Source organism: Phalacrocorax carbo, chromosome 23, assembly GCF_963921805.1.
Source record: "Phalacrocorax carbo chromosome 23, bPhaCar2.1, whole genome shotgun sequence".
Taxonomy (NCBI): domain Eukaryota; kingdom Metazoa; phylum Chordata; class Aves; order Suliformes; family Phalacrocoracidae; genus Phalacrocorax; species Phalacrocorax carbo.
In genome coordinates, this window is record NC_087535.1 from 1,086,489 (window position 1) to 1,103,723 (window position 17,235).

Consider the following 17,235-nt stretch of genomic DNA (forward strand, 5'->3'; position numbering starts at 1 on the left):
CTCCTCTAATCTGTGAAGCCATTCCTTGTGGGAGATGATCAGATTAGTCAGGAAAAATTTATCCTTGGTAAGTCCTTGCTGACTGTTCCCAGTCACCTCCTCCATGTGGCAGCAATAGCTTCCAGGAGGATTTGCTCCATAACCGTCTGGGGACAGAGGTGTGATTGGCTGGCCTATGGCTAGCTGGATGCTGCTCCTTACCGGTGAAAGAAGCCTTTGCCCAAGGTGTGTTCCTAGGTGTGTATCATGCTGGATTTTTAAAAGTAAGAGGCGCTTCATGGATTATAAACAGCACTTTTGTCTACTCTCAGGTACCTACAGCCCTAAGCTAGGAGAGGTGAGTCCATCGCCATAATCTGAAAGGAATCACTGTCTAAGGAAAGGCTTGACAAAGCCCTTCAGCATTTGCCTTCTCCTTCTTTGTTCATTGGCAGAGCTCTGTGTCTTGAAGCTCACTCTAAAATGTCTGTTCCAATTTTGTCTGAAAAGCGTATAGATTTTCTGCACCGAGCATGTGAAAACATTTTAAATCCTTAAACCTCCTTGAACTTAATGAATATCCAAAGCTCTGTCTACCCATCTGTTTGAGGATTTTATGCTGTTGCCTGGTACAATGGCGTAGTGGCATCTCTTGAGTATAAACAGCTACCAGTAGTGTCATCTCATTTGGACCTGTTGGAGCTTATGGTTTTCTTCCAGTTAGAGGAAGAATAGGGTGTTGGGTTTTTTAACCTTTTAGGTTATGTTGGTTCACCAGGTTTGTTTGTTGGCTTTAGGTCTTTTTATTTCACTTGGTCTTAGAGTTTTTAGTGGTATTGGAGGATAGAAAGGCTCATCAGTGTTCCTAGATCTGATCGCATCTTCACTGGCGCTGGAGTTCAGGGCAACGGTCAGCTTCCTTCATGTCTACTCATTCATATGCGAGGGTGAGGAGGGTTAAAATTTGCACAATAATAAATTTAGTCTGTAAATATAGGAAGGCTTCTGAGAAGCTGAGGGAATGAGAAGGAAGAGCATTTAAACAACTGCAGCGTGTTTGATTTCAGCCATTTCTTAATATTGCACATAGTGTTGAAATCTCAGTCTGAAAAAGCACTGAAAACATGTTAGAAATGCTTTTGAGAATTGAAGAAGAGGTAAACGATAAACAGTGAAAACAACACAAGCAGTCACAGCCTGCAATAATAGTACAGCTCATATATTCTTTGCAGCCAAGAGAATGAATCTCACTACAAGAGAGTCACATTTTTGTAACTGACCCAGATCTCTGGCAGAGGTACGGGAGAGTTGCAGCTGGCCCATGAAGAGGGCCAGCGAGAGCTTGGCCCTTGAGGGGCGCATGGCTTGCTGGTGGAGCAGCAGCGGCCGTGTTAGCTCTGCGCACGTTGCCTGCCGTCACGCCGTGCTGTAACTATCAGCTGTAGAAAACGTTTTACTTCATCGTCTTCCAAATGTGTTAGTCAGCTTTGACATAAAGTACAGGTTGTCTCTTTGTGGTGATCCATCTGCCCTGTTTTTTCATCAAGCCAAAACGTGGGAAGTCTGCCTCAGCCTGTAGGAATAGCTGACGGATATCGCCTCGTTGCCGTCTTTGTCCATGATCTGCATTCTTCCTCCTCGCAGTAAACAAACCCCGCTTCTCATGAAGAGCCATGGGAGGAAGAGGGCAGACAAAAAGCAATTAGCGCCTAAAAGTTTAATTGCAGTGCACCTCTGTCATGGCAAAAAAACGTAAGGAAACTGCACAACTAAAATGTTAAATTGTTCAGTCACAGTCATGGGCCCCAGACGAGACCGTGGTGGTTTCTCTGGACTGATTCTGAATGTTCTGGATACACGGGCACAATATTTTGGAGCTTCAGCCACGGGAGGACTCCTGCTCCGTGTGCAGTCTCTCGTGCCTCCTGTCTATACTTTTACACACTGTTGTTTTTAAATCTCGTAACCAGGTGTCCAATCCAGAAGTGGCTGAGAGAGTATCTGCCCCGGAAAAAGTTCCCTCCTTGCCCTTGTCAAAACGTGGTTTAAAAAAATCTCAGGATGTATTTGGTTTAGATTTCAGCATAACAACAATTAAAGAACCACCCACAGCAGACTCAGATGTAAATAAAGAAACACTTTGAAGTGAAAAAGGCTTCAAAAATGCAAATTAAATTTATTCCAGGAGAGAGAAATAAATTCCAGCCTTGTAGATACTTTTTCTCCTCCACTCCTTTTTTCTCTCCTTGAAATTTATCTTGTGCCATTTCAGCTTAAACTGTAATCTAAGAACCATTTAAGCCTTGACTCTGCACATGGAAAACTAGTATTGACCCCTGAGTGTAAATTATTAATTCGGTTTAATTTTACTTCTACACTGATCAACTTAATTTATTAAGGACTTCAGGTGAGGCTGAATGTATTCCTGGTGAGGTTATAATTTAAATGAATGAGTGTATATAGGGGTTTGCACTGGTTTAACTACATTTATTTTTAAGTATGTGGAATCAGCCCCAGAGATGATGCTCTGGGCTGCAATCTCAACTATTTGAATGATTGCTAGGCGCTCTAGCACAGGGAGAAGCAACATCAATGCACAGCTTTGTAAGTCAAATCAGAACCCTGATGAGCATCACAGGACAAACTCAATTTTGCTGTCTAGACAGGATACGGAGTGAGTTTTGAGTGCAAGAAATGCAAAAAGAAAACAAAAAAGGACTTCTGAAATACTTGAATTTTTAAAATAATGGTTTGAATCATGCTGGCAGTGTGGAGGGGTATACTGAAAGGGAAGCAAAGGTGACTGGTGAGATCTGCTTTTGAAAGCAAAGATTCCAGGTTGAAGAGAGCCTCAGCAAATCTCATTAACCTTAAATAAGGAAAACACTTCAATGGATGAAGCAGGGCAGTATATCTTGGAGAGAGGTGCCAGTCCGGATCATCAGAGGTGTCAGGACTGAATCTAAAATTCTTTTTGTCAGGCACTGCTAATAAAGTAAGGAGATCACGGTGATTGGGAGATAAGTATAGCGTCTAGAGCTGACAAGTGCATTGGGACCGGCAGTGCCTCTTACCCTGGGATTTTCAGCATTCTTGTGTGCACAGGGACTGACAAGAACGATAGCCCTTTGGATTCACGTGCGACCGTCTGGAGTTGCACCAGCAGAAACCCTTACTGAAATTACGGTTATTGCAAATCAGGAGTACAGTTTTGCACAGATTATCTCACCTGCCAGGCTCAAGTTATGTTTGCACAGTGCTGGTTTTAGGTAGCAGCTGTTATTATACCAGGAGGACTTTACCGGTAATATATTGGTATGCCTTTATCATTAAGCATACCTAACACAGGCCTGGCTCTGCGGTGTGATGGCTCTGTTCATCGCTATAACCCTGAGTGCAATTCTCACCTTGTTACATGGAATATTTTTGCTAGGGTACCTCAGGGAAGGGTTGCCATCATCTGAAGAGAGGTGAAGGCGTGGAAGGAAGCATCTGGTGGACAACAGGATTGGGAAGGCTCTTGTTCCCCCCTTGTGAAAACAGCCCATCTGAGCTACCTCTACACAAACACAAGTGGCTTAGGAGGCAGGAGGAATTAGAAGGTTGTGCACAGTTGCAGAGCTGTGACCCTGTCGGCCATGGTGAGATAGCCCACACGACCAGAAGGACAGGTTGGGAAGGTGAGGCAAAGGGGTCGTCTCCATGCAAAGCTTTGCCTTGGGATGGGTGGTGAGCCAGTCGGGAGCTCATGGGTTAGGACCAAAGGATAGACCAACACAGATGACTCTGAAGATTTTAGCTTCAAGTGAAACAGTAAGAGCAGGAAGAGAGCGCTGACTTTTAGCAATTTAGAACATGGCCAGGTCTAAACAGAGTTTCATGGGACTGCAAAAGGACAGTGCCCTCACTGCCGTCATCACTTTGGAACTTGACACGGTGAAACACCAGGAGAAAAGAGGGCAAGAGGACATCAGACCAAAACTGTCCAAAGAAACCACTGACGGATTCGTAGCATGAAGTGTGTGTTCATTACCTGGGAGCTCTTAAGCAGAGTTCTGTACTTCTCCGTGTCAGATTCAGAGCCCTAGCAGGCGTACTTAGAATGCAGAAAGTACCAGAATAACCTTAAAATTTTAGGCAGCTGAGAGATGTCCTGCAGACTGTGCACATGCTGTTATTCTACTGTAGTCTTTCTTTATGATCTCAGAAGATTAATACAATTTCTTTGAGCCTCTTTGCCAACTCTAGAATGAGGATGACCAGCACATTCCTGTGTCACAAGCAGGATGTGGGACAGTTGGTTAGACTGTGCTTGTAAAAGGCAGACCTTAGGATAAATGTGTTACACTGCAAAACAAAGGCTTGGTTTCACATTCGCCCTGCGCTGACTTTGTGCCCCTGAATGCAGGGGTTCCTGACTGTGACCTTGGCTTATAGTGTCGTGAGCAGGGAGTCACTCACAAGTGATACACTCATCGTCTAAGGCAGTTCTAATGAACTGCAACTAGTAATAATTCTTCACTTGTGCAGATGGATGGAGAACAAATGTGCGGACCGTCGGGAGAATTCACAGGAAAGCTGTAAGAGCAATCAGCAAGTGACCCCACTGAAAAGCTGGAAGAGCTGGAGATGCCTAGTTTCTGGGGCAGGAGTTAATGTGATTAATGCTTAAATTGCAGCAAGGAAGATTCAGGCCAAGTACTACAAATAGCTTGGACAGGAAGAAACATGGTGCAACTTTCTCTACCTATGCAATTATTTGTAGTAGAGTGATTGTGTGTTGAAAATCAGGGTTTCTATGCTCTTTCTGTCTCTCTCTGAGGAATGTGACCCAGTGGCTGCAGCTCTGTAGTGCTTGATACTGGCCTTTCAGGTTTTAGACGGGTTTGCTCTATTATAGACTTTGACTCAGGTCCCACCTTTGCATGAACTGACCTTCTTGGGGTTTTATCAAATCAGATTTGACTGTGTGACTAGTACCAGGGATATTATTTCATATCTGTTCCATATAAACTGTACCTGGGTTGAGCATATTCAGCAGCTAGAATTCAAGATAGGGCAGGGTTTTGGCGTCTGGCATTGGTGGGTGAGGAACATGGAGCCCAGCGTGTCTCTCTCCACCTGTTTATACTCCTGAGCTCTAGTAACCTTCCCCCTCTCCCCTGAATATTTTCTTCTTGAGGACCGAGCTCCCTTGGTTTTACACTGGGCCAGATTTTCCCTCTGGCCAAAGCCTGGGTCCTGGGAGGGCAGAGTGTTGTTCTCCTCAAAGGTGGCATCAGTACCTCCCAGCCTGGCAGGGCTGCGGTCACCGGGTGAGGGGTTGTGCTGGCTTGAATTCTGCTATTCTGATTCAGCAAAACAAATAACCTGAAACCTTCAGCTGCACAATGTTTTGATGAGCTGTATTTGGCCTTCCTTTTTCTGGGCTATTCTTCCATATTTTACATTTCTTTACATGTATTTAAAGAGGGAGGGTTGTTTGCTTGCTTTAAGTTACTAGTAAGTGGCAACGCTCTGGTTCCTTGACCACTCTGGTACCAACTGTTATGAACTAAAAATCATCGTTATAACATTCCTTACAGATCATTTGAGTTAAATATGATGTGACTAGCAAGTATGGTGTTACTTGGTTAAATATTCAGATGATTCATGTTTCCTTTCTGGCACCAATTGTGAAAATGCTGGAAGTGTTTTTGTTTGAAAAAACCATGGTTGTTAAATACAATGGCTGCTTTTTAAAGCAACTACTAGAGAATACTGAGAATTATTTCAATTAAAACCGAAGCTAAAGTGTTATTTATTTAAGAAAAAAAAGGCAGGGAAGGTGACCTGAATACGTATAAACCAGGTGGCCTGCATTTGATCTCCGACAGAGTAGTTAATTTTTGTTGTTTTTGGCTTGAGAGTCAGTTGTAAGAAAGATAATACAATACAGCTAGTATCAGCCTGCCTGTAGTGTGGAAGTAGGTCTTGGCAAGCCAACTTCATATTTTGGGATGAGGTTGGAGGTCCAGTTGATAAAGGTCACTAATGTATTTTTAAACTACTATACTATGTTTGATTTTTTCAGTAGGTGCATCTTATTTAATTGATGAGATTATTACTAAGAACAAATAGAGGCCATATAAAATAGATTATATTTGACAGTAATCTCATCCTCTTTCAGAACGGTATCAAACAGGGGCCCAGCAGGAATGTACTAATAGATCAATATTATTCCATAATCTTCACATTACAGTATTTATTAGCACCAAGTTTAAAGTTTCTTTGATAAAATATCCATGAAGTATGCTGGAGACAGAAGGTACCTTATTTATCCAGAGGAGCCTGGATTGCTTGTTAGACTGGTGCAGCTGAACATGCATTTTAAGGTGACCAGATCTGTGGTTTGTACCTCTGAGAGAGGCAAAAAAAAAAAAAAAAAAAAGTTCCTAGTTACTGCGTGGGGGATTGTATCCTTAAAATCTGTAGTCTGAAGAAAAGACAAAGTCAGGGAAAGTCTGGTGAGTAACAAGCTAAATGAGACCGTTGTGTGATGCTGTGGTAAAAGGGATAATTTGGTGGTAAGGAAAAATGCCAGTCAGCATGGTTTCCTGGAAAATACGGATCTCCAGATAAACACAATCTTGTTTCATGTCTGAGTTTACTTGAGTGGTGTCTATAAATATGTACCAGAAGAGAAGATTTCTTATACCGGAGGGCTTTTTATTTTGTAGGCAAAGATTTAATGAGATTTGCCGTCTGGAATACAAATCAAGCCTGATCAAACTAGGAAAAAAAAATTAAGTTACCTTCACCACTTGAAGACTTTATGTGAGATGTCTCAGTGAGATATGCTAATTTGATCAGATACCTTTTGTGTAACCTCCGAATAAAAAGGTAAAAATGATGGGGTCTGTCCCGCGCAGGAGGGTCACTGTGGCTTTGACTTGCAGTGACTCCTTCCCGCTTCAGAAATCATCCGATTTTGTAATTCCGAGGTGAAGTGTGTGTTGCATGGGATGGTGCGATCCCTCAGCCCTATAAATAGCTGGAGCTTCGTGCAGCATGGGGTGGCTTTATTTTTTGTTGCCTGGCATGATGGAGAAAAGAGTCTTCACTCCGTGGCGCCAGCTCTGTAAACGTCTCCAGCTTCGGGCTTCTGTGCAGAGTCTGGCGTTGCTGGAGGGGCTCCTTAGCCAGATGGTGCAGCCCCAGCAAGCTGTGGGGAAGGCACGTGTTTACAAGCCTGGAGTTCAGTATCCTGCTGGGATAGATGATCATCTACCTTTCAAGTTCCCGACAATATTCAGAATAAGCTCTTAGTTTGCATAGTGATCACATTTGCGTCTGTTTATTTCTAGAAGTGTGTTTTATTTTTCTATGTAAAACTTAGCTTTGAGTCTGAGTTTGGTATATGATGTATTTTGTAACTCGTGGTGTGTAGAGCCCTGTGTATATACCGTTCTGATTAGAAGGTGCAGTGAAGAGGTGGTTTTAAATGTGACTGGAAAGTATGTTCTAGATATACTAGGTAACAATCCTACAGTATAATAAATGTTGGTGTTAGTATCCGAGTGTTTGTGTCGCTTCAGACTCCACTGATTTTCCCTTCTCACTGTTGATCTGTTGTGGGACCATTTACGCGGGAGGAAAAAAAAAAGACGCTTTTATTTATTCCCTCACCTATTTTGTCCTTTCCTTTCCCTAGTTACCCAGTGGGAGACTCTTCCACGCTGCAGCTGTTATCTCCGATGCCATGTACATCTTTGGTGGCACAGTGGACAATAACATTAGAAGTGGAGAAATGTACAGGTTCCAGGTAATTCACTGATAAATGCACTCAGACGTCCCCACCAATTCTGCGTGAATCCTTCTCGCCGTCTCCGCACGGCGGAGTTTCTGGTTTGGCTCACTGTGAGCTTGATGGCTTTTGTTTCGCATTCTTCCTGCAAGAAGGCTTTGCATTTCAGATTCAGCTGCCAAAGATTAATGTATATGTTTGAAATCTTTTGAGATATGTCATCTGGACAGGCACTTTGGTACAGCCAAGGTCTCCAGTGCCTTTTTAAGTCATAACAGAGATCATGACAACTTATTGTGACAAATTATTGAGAAGTGTATCAGACAGGATTGGCCAGGATGTTTAATTGAAAATTGGCTGTTCCTCTTCATGTCCTGTCAGGTTCAGCATTCCTGGGTCAGAGCATTTTGTACTGAAGTTTTGTCTTCCTGCAGCACCCCGACTCCCACCCCCAGTAACTGTGGGAATTTTAAATTCCAATATAGTCACACCAGGTCTCCCCCCTACACTCAAGTTTGTTTTTATTGCACGGGACCCTCAGACAAGTCCTGAGAGCAGGTGAGGCTCCAAGCCACCAAATCCCGAAATCTGCAAGTAGTGATGAGAGACATTTCTTGCCTGTTAGTCTGGGTTATCTTCATTGCCCTCACCATGGAGGAAGCCCATGCACGTGCTCAGTTTGGTAGTTATGTTCTACTTTATATACAACACTGAGGTCAAGTTAATAAGAAAAATCCAGTGATGGTATATGTAACCACAGTGCTTCTGGATATAGCTGTTTGCAATGAATTCTGTCTTCTGTGGGGTTTGTTTTTTGTTTTTGTTTTTTTTTTTTTAGTTTTCTTGTTACCCTAAATGCACTCTACATGAAGATTATGGAAGGCTGTGGGAAAACAGGCAGTTCAGTGACTTGGAGTTTGTTTTGGGAGAGGTGAGTAGAAGTTATTGAAAAGGTGCCGACAGGGGCGTTAGTGCGTGTGCAGCATGTTTGCTAGGAAAAAGCAAAGAGGAGGCTGATTGTGCCAGAAGCCCTGTGAATGAAGTTTTAAGAGTAGTGTCACTGGTGAAAATGATGTCTGTCTGGTTTAGTAAGTTCCACTAATCCAGATAAATTTATAAAGGTGCAGAGGAGAAGAAACTTTTAAACTGAGAAGCTCTGTGGATCACTGAGACATAGCCTGAATTTATCAGCACACATTCTGTATAGTTGCACTGTGAAAATTACAACCTCTGTACTCCGAGGTCCCAATGGCTCCTGCAAAAAGCAGGTCAGCGGTTTGCAGATCCATGTATCATTTCAAGAGCCACTTTTAATTACTGAAATAAAATAGGATGATAAGCAGTGCAGGGGAATGATTCTGTAGTAACAAAAACAATTATAAAATTTTAAAAAGAACATGTTTTCTGAAGAAAAATGTGAGAAATCTGAACTTACCTGCGTTCCTTTTGCAAAAATAAAAGTTAGAAAGGCTTTGCAGAGATCAGATAACAGATCTCCAACAACGGATGAGGTGGATTATGAAGAGCAAACATACTGTTGTTTTGAAAAGAGAAAATTAAACCAAAATCAGATGCAACAATAAGAAACAATATCTGTGGCACTGAACCTACACAACAGCTTCCACTCTGTGAATGTAACAAAGACTCTTTCCAAACGATGTTTGCCATTAGCCTTTAGGGAAGACGGGTGTTGAATTTCATGTGGATGTGCAGAGCAGATGCAAGGGTGCCTTTGACTGTAACTTAAACTAAATGTATAGTAACCTGGAGTTCAGCCCAGGTTTCTATGACTTCTGCCATATGCCACCACCATGTGATTTGGGAGTAAAAGTTTAATATGCGTTATTCCTTTGCCTTTGACAGAAGGAAGAACGAGTCCGAGGGCACACCGCAATTGTTACAGCTCGCTGCAAGTGGCTGAAAAAGAAAATTATACAAGCTAGGGAGAGGTTGAAACAGGTGAGGGTTTTAGAAAAAGTGTCTTGTGGCAAGGTAATGCTTATTCTACCCAGTTTCAGAAATAAGTTTGTTAGGGAAAAGGTAGTATCTGCCGAGACAGATGTAGGACCAGTAGTGTCTGATGCTAAGGTGCTCTCAGGCAAGTAAATAAAGAGGATAATTAGTATTAACACAAGCTACTGGATGTATATCAGGCCAGGTGACGAGCATAACATGGAGGAGCCAAGGTTAATCCAGTTGTCTGGATTTGGCGGTATGGTTCTTGGGAGCTCTCGTAGCTGTCTAAGTTCTAATCTTGTGGAATACCCCTGGGGAGGTATGTGTACCCCTCCCTCTGGGGAGGGAAAGGCTGTGTGGCATCGGGGATGGCCTGCAAGATAAGACAGATTAGAGAGAAGGCAGCGTTGAGGTGTCAGGGCTGGCTCTGTTCCCTTTACCTTAGTACTTCCTGATTTTTTTCTGGAGCTGAAGGTCTGGTGCCCATGGTTCATTGTCTTTTGATTTTCACTACTTAGAGCTTTTCAGCAGCAACCATTTTATTGCTCTAAAGGAAGTGCTGGCACACAACCTGCAGTAAGGCATATGGATACCTCGTTGCCCCTTAGTTAATTGCTTTGCCACCCCACAGCCCTCCGTCTTCACTGGAAAAGACAGTAGGGAAGAGCTGTCAAAGTGAAACTTGAAAGTGACAGTGGCTTAAAATACTTCTGTGAGCACTTTGAGCACTGACTTTGCAAGGCACGGGGGCCTGTCGTACCTGCTCTTACATCTTCCTTCTCCAAGGAGAGATGCTGTTCCTGCTGAGGGCAAAATGTGAGCTTGGTGGAATTCATCCCTCCCTTTTACTGAGGTCCTGCTTTTGAGCTTCATCCAGGAGCTCATAGTTGTTCTGGTCCGTGTTTGTCACAGGATATGGAACAGTGTGTCTAAGGCATAAGAATTTCTTATTATCTTGAAGATAATGAGATCTCGGGTCTTGAGATTGTGCAGTAAATGAGAAGGATCTTTCCTCTGGTTTGATAATAAGGTGTGTGACACAACCTTGTTCCTGCGTTGAGTGTTTTTTCTGTCTCAGAAATCGAAGCAAGATCTTGACGATGAGGGGCACGCGACGTCTCAGAAGGATGGGATTGGTGGGAATGTCAAGTTGTGCCGCCTGCAGCCGCTGCTGGAAGTGCCCATCCGAGAGGCTGAGGCACAACCCTTCGAGGTGCTCATGCAGTTTCTATATACGGATAAAATAAAATACCCTCGCAAAGGTAGGACAGCAGGTTAAGAAAAATACTGGCAACTGGGGAGCAAACACTTCTTTTGATACAGAGCAGGATCTAGCATTTGCAGATGATCAATCCTGCTCTAAGCACTTAATTACTTACCTGAGATGATAAAAATAGAAGATTTCTATCAAAGCGTGCTAATAGCATTTTGTTTTCTCCTAATTCTTTTCAAACATCAAGGAAAAGCAGTTTCTCGATCTTTCCAAAAGGTGTAATAAAACCCACCCACCCACCCAACCAAAAATGTCATGGTATTTTGAACGTTACAGCAGCCTGCCTGGAAATACCACGTATCCTTGGTTGGCTTATTTCAGCCTTGAGAAAAGGAGGCTCAGAGGGGATCTCATTACAATGTACCAGTACTTAAGGGGCAGCTACAAAGGAGATGGAGACTCCCTTTTTACAAGGAGTCCCATGGAGAGGACAAGGGCGAATGGACCCAAGTTGCTCTTGGGGAGATTCCGATTGGACACCAGAGGGAAATTGTTCACACTGAGGACAGTCACCACTGGAATAATCTCCGCAGAGACGGGGTTGACTCGTTGGGCACCTTCAAGAGTCGTCTGGACAGGGTGCTGGGCCATCTTGTTTAGACTCTGCTGTTCCTAGGAAGGCTGAACTAGATGATCCCTGAGGTCCCTCCCAACCTGGGATTCTGGGATTATTTCCTTTTTCTGGTATTGTTTTGATCCATTGCAAACTGAGCCCGCACAGAAAGGCAGAGCTAGCCAGTATTTATCATCTCTTCAAAATGCCAGTCCAAAGGAATGCCTCAAGAAAGGAAAAATCCATTCAATGCATTCATTGACGATCCCCAAGTTAAAAAGAGTTGGAGGCTGAGAGGTGATAGCCAGGGGTCTCCCAGCTCTCACACAGCAAATCTAACTCCAGGCCTTGTTTGAGTGACGAGGTCTGTTGGGCTGTGGGAGTCCATCTGGATACGCAGGGGGAACTCCAGCCGGTGGGGCTGGGGAGGCCGCAGCCACGTGGCACAGCCGTTTAAAGTGAGGTGTGTCTGTCCTAATGCTGCAAGCTTTGCTTCAGTTTCAGTCCAGGATCTTTCCTTTCTATAAAAGGTAATTCTTAGGAAAATAATAATTTGTATGCAGTTGTCTCAAGGCTTTCCTTGCGAGGTGGCGTGTCTGAGAGCAAGCCTGATTGATGGGGACATGGGAACCTTCTCATTGGTGTCTGCCGACATTGCCAGGTCCTGCTCCCGGTAGGTTCCCTGATCCTCGGCGTGCTCACCACAGGGCAGGATCAGGCCAAAGAATCGGTTATCACACTGAACTCTCCCCTGTGTTACAGGCTTCCCAGGCAGCCTGCTGCCTTTCTCCCCAGCCCAACAAACGTTCCCCCGGTGCTTACCTGTCTGCTGGGATCCTCCGACAGCCCCGTCCTGGCCGTTTGTATTCCTAGTTGCTTCTCTCGGTTCAGAGGGCAGCACCTGGGGGATCCATCCAGAGGCTGAGTTCATAGAATTGGGCATGCTTATCAAATGGGATTTTCCTGATTAGGCACAGGGGAAGCACGTGACATGCAAGAAGGCTTTTCTATGTCGAAAAGTACTTAGAGAAGATGGCCCGATACCTCCTGTGAGGAAAGCAAAGCCTGTGGAGGGTTATTCTTTGAGTTGGTGTCCCAGTAGCCCCATTGCAGTGGCCTATGAGGGTCCCCACTGCCCCTCTCTTACTTAGCCCTCTCTCCTAGACTAGCCTCAGGTCTGTACACACACGCGGGCACTGGGTGCCTTCATAAGGGTCTGGCAAAATCAGGGAGCTGGTTGCTAATACTGCATAAAACCCAAGGACTTCAGCAGAGCTGTTAGCCGCTGAGCACTTCGGAAAATCGGGCTGCTAGCTTTGGAGCTTGTCAGTGTTTTTAGAGACTTCACTTTCTCTTGAGGGTCTTAAAAAATTGTGATCCAGATTGTCACATGATCTTTGTCCAAAAGATCTTTTGGGATGGATCTTTCATGCCTCAGTTTTGAAGCTCCTTTTTTAGTATCAATTCAGATTTTGTCTAACCAGCAATGGAATTTTTTTTCTCTATAAAAACACTCAAATCGCCCATTCTGCCATTCCAAAACCTCAAGTTGATGTAAAAAATACTTTGAGAAAAGCTTCTCTTTTTGTTCTGCAAGCTCTCCATCATTTTTATCTCTTGTAATTTCAGGTCATGTGCAGGATGTGTTACTTATTATGGACGTATACAAGCTGGCCTTAAACTTCAAGCTCTCTCGACTGGAACAGCTCTGCCTTCAATATATCGAAGCATCCGTAGATCTGCAGAATGTGCTCATTGTGTGTGAAAATGCTAACAAGCTTCAGCTGGATCAGCTAAAGGTAATCACATTTTGCATACAAAGTAACTGATAAGAAATTAAAAAAAACGAAATTGATGTAATTAATGCTTTGCAAAAGCTATAGCAAAAGCTATCAGCTTTTGCAAATTCAGTTCTTTCCGATAATTATAGTTGCTGGAGTTACATTAGAGTGGATTGTCCGTTTGTCAGCATGAGCCATGTCAGTTGCTCATTAATATTACGTAGGGTTTTTTCTGCCCCGTAGGATGTAAAAAGGGCAGACTGCCTTTGGCTTTTCCTGAGTTCACTCTCACTGCTGCAAGATGGAACCAGTGCATTTTCTGGTCCCACTGTTTTATACAGAGAGCGCAAACACGTTCTTTTACCTGGTCTGATGAAAAACTGAATTCTCTTCTCATGCCTTTGATCTGAAAAACGCTCTACTGAAAAACGAAATGTGTCTGCGATTCTTCATCTCTGTGTAGTGGGACATGGGCTTCTAGGCGTTTGCTGAAAGTCATGACAGAGTTGATACCCCTAGGCTTCAGACCGCGATTTGCTGTGATGGTCAGGTTCCCACCAACACTGGCCAGAGCCGACTCTGCTTAAAGCTGCAGAGAAAAAGCTCCTCCGCCCAAGTCCAAGATCATGCAATGCCTGTTTGAGCAGCCTGTGCACATCAGTTGGCCCTGTAGCTGATGGGTGCAAGCAGAGTGGGGTTAGACAAACCAGTATGCACCAGCACTTCTTCAGGCACTCTTTATGCACTGGATTTGGGCAAAAGAAAGGCATTCAGGAGGACAGCAGCAGGGTCAGCAGCAAGGTTATAAATGCTGGCACAGTCTTTGGTGCGTAGGACCATGATGCCATTAGCTGCCCAGAAGCTCAAGCAAGTATCTCAGCATTGGTGGATCTGGTGCCAATAATTTCAGATCAGCCAGCTACCTCCGCCTGCCTTCGCTACCAGCAGGGGGATGGAGCCCTTCCTCACAAGTCCATTTGGTCAGGATCACCCTGAGTTGGCATCCTGTCTTCTCAAGTGCGCGTTAGTCCTCGTGGGTGGGTGCCATCTGCAGAGGGCTGCTCTTTCTGGTGTCCTAGTCATTGTTTAAAACGTTTTACAGATGGGTCCTGGACAGATTCCTGTGGATCCCAGGTGAAATAACTTGGCAGAAAATGGACAGTAGTAATTATTCATTGGGTGAATTTTGTGCTCACCTTATGGTGAGCCGGTATAGATTATGGTTTTTTGCTTATGAAAGTGTTCTAAGGGAAAGCCTTGGTTCACACTGGCAAATGGAGTGCTGTTTTTTGTCCCTTTCACTGTTCAGTGTTAGGTCTGGTTCATTTGTCCCCTCTCCACCACATTTATTTTTCTAGCAGGTTTGTCATACAAGAACCTACAAGACCTCTGTCAGACTGTGCAGCCTTTACAGAAAAGGTTAAGGCAAAACCCACACAAGGAAATCCTGCAAACTATTTGTACCCTTAACGTATAGTGTTAAGAGTTAAGATCTCTTCACCCTTCTAATTAACTTTTGGTATCTGATTGTATAAAGAATTACCGTGAGATAGCAACCAATCCTAGTTAGCTCCGTGAGGTTTTCAGCGTCTCTCGAGATCCCTATTTTAGAAGTCTTCAGAGCAGCTGGATGGGAGACAATTAATGCTTTCCTTGTTATTATTTCTTAGTCAGATTTTTCTAGATGCTTAGAATTGTCCTGAATTTCCTGTTCAAGTAGGAGCCTAAATGGTCACTTAGTAAGGAGATCATTGATAGTTCCAGCTGCAGGATCCATGTGGAGGGTCATAAGAAAAGGGTGGTTGTTTACACATGCAACATGGTAACATTTATGTGATGCTGTAGGATGACTTTATTCAGCAAATTGTAATTTTTTATTAATATTCTGTTTGGGTTTTTTTAAGGAACATTGCCTGAACTTTGTGGTGAAGGAATCACATTTTAATCAGGTAATAATGATGAAGGAGTTTGAGCATCTTTCTTCATCCCTCATAGTGGAAATTGTACGGAGAAAACAGCAACCTCCTGTTCGAACACATTCTGATCAGCCGCTTGACATCGGTAACTTTATGCTTTATAAAGTTATTAGTTGTGCTGGTTTGGCTTTGCTAATGGTTTGTTTAGTCTAGGAAATAGCCTAGGAAGTAGACCACTGCAGACCACGGATTCTCCAGTTGGTATAACTGTGCTTAGGCTGTTTCCCAGACTAAGACAGGGTGTGCCGGTTCCTCTTCCAGTGAGCTGCAGTCAGAACATTACCCCATCAAAATACACGAGAAGAGGTCATGTTAAATATAGTGGTGTTCTTGCAATAAAATATCCTGGTTTTGTTCAGACAGCGAAGAGGCAGAAGGAAGGGTGTAAAGAATGATTCGAAGAAGAGGCAGTGGACATTCTGTTTAAGCGGACTAGAAGGTAACAAAGCTGGGTGGGAGCATTGGTCTGCTCGTAGGTTTTCGCTGAGGAAGGAGCAAGGTTAAGGGAGAAAATCCTGTGAGTAAGCCAGTGCTGACAAGGTAGACCTTATTGTGAGAGAGATGGGGAGAGAGAGGGAGAGGGAAAAGACCATGGAAAATTAACCAAGACAAAGAAAAGTTTCTGGAAGAAAGGAAGAGAAGATAGGGAGGAGAAGACTTTGAGAAGATGAATATCCTGTACTAATGGTCATGTCTGTAGTTTTCATTCTGTGACTGTGCTGGAAGGAGAAGGTTTGATCTACAATTCTATTGCAGAATTCATCAAGGACTGATTTGGGACTAGCCTTGTTCAAGATTTTATCATCCCAACACACACAAAAAAAGGAATGTAATATTGAAATTTGCTGAGGCCACAAAATTCCGAGGCATTGCCAGTATTGATCTGGAATACTGCACAAAAAGAACTTGGGACTGGTGAAAAAGATGGGGAAGCCGGTCCTGGAAGGTCAAGTAGAAGGCCTTTGGCTGGCATTTGTCCCAGGGAGGAGAGAGGCACACTGCCCGGGAAGGTGGCATAGCTGGGGCAGTGCGAGAGGCCCAAACATCAAAAAAATTGAAAGATGAACTTTGAAAACATGAGTGAATTTGAATCAGACTTGAATATGCTCTATGTATTTTCAAAGGTTAATTAAAATGTTGGATAAAAGAAGCCTTTACTGAGGATTGGGGAAAGCTTTTCCATCAAGAGACAAAATTTTATATTCCTGGCAGTTGGAAATGAGAAGAAAAGGGTGGAGAAAAATCAGATTTCTTTATCTATAGAGAACAGCTTTCGATGTGGCCACTGCCGGTGTTTGCTGTCAGCAGCTTGAAAGCAGAGCTGCCAGGTTTGTTTCTGAGATGGGCAGGAGGTAATGGATTGTGATGGGGAAGGATGAAGCTCATTTTGCTCCAGGATTATGAGGAAGGGCTTGCCTCCCACTCACCCCAAGGGTCCCAAAGGAAGGAGGGGCTGGAGCTCTGCCTTGCCCATATATTAGTTTGATAGTACCAGGTCACCTGGAACTGTCGTGTCTTTACCTATTTCATTATGTTAACTTTCAGGAACATCTTTAATTCAGGACATGAAGGCTTACCTAGAAGGAGCTGGGACTGAATTCTGTGATATCACCCTCCTGTTAGATGGCCACCCACGGCCAGCCCATAAAGCAATCCTGGCGGCCCGCTCCAGGTGAGTCGCTGTTTACTAAAACTATAACAAACACTGTACGTGTAAAGTTCAGCGCTGTGCAGTCTGTGGGTCAGCTTGCTCTTTCTTAGAAGACGAGGAGGAGCTTCTTATCCGCATGAGATGCAGCTTTGCTCAATGAGTGTAATAAGCCTTTAAGCAACAGTGATTAAATATTTTTTTCAATTTGATGCCCAGCAGGGAAAGATAGGAGGAAATTAAAACTGTAGTGATTCTCTGGGTGATGTGTAAGAAGCTGCAC

At 43.7% G+C, this 17,235-nt stretch overlaps 1 protein-coding gene across 1 annotated transcript in view; it reads left to right on the top strand.

The window, feature by feature from the left end:
• The window catches only part of LZTR1 (leucine zipper like post translational regulator 1), a 38,193-nt gene that overhangs the window by 14,918 nt on the left and 6,040 nt on the right, over positions 1 to 17,235 (top strand). The window contains exons 10-16 of the mRNA XM_064471722.1: positions 7,673 to 7,783; positions 8,604 to 8,696; positions 9,629 to 9,724; positions 10,800 to 10,983; positions 13,177 to 13,346; positions 15,233 to 15,389; positions 16,850 to 16,976. Coding sequence (XP_064327792.1) covers positions 7,673 to 7,783; positions 8,604 to 8,696; positions 9,629 to 9,724; positions 10,800 to 10,983; positions 13,177 to 13,346; positions 15,233 to 15,389; positions 16,850 to 16,976 — 938 coding nt within the window. The remainder of the gene's footprint in view (positions 1 to 7,672; positions 7,784 to 8,603; positions 8,697 to 9,628; positions 9,725 to 10,799; positions 10,984 to 13,176; positions 13,347 to 15,232; positions 15,390 to 16,849; positions 16,977 to 17,235) is intronic.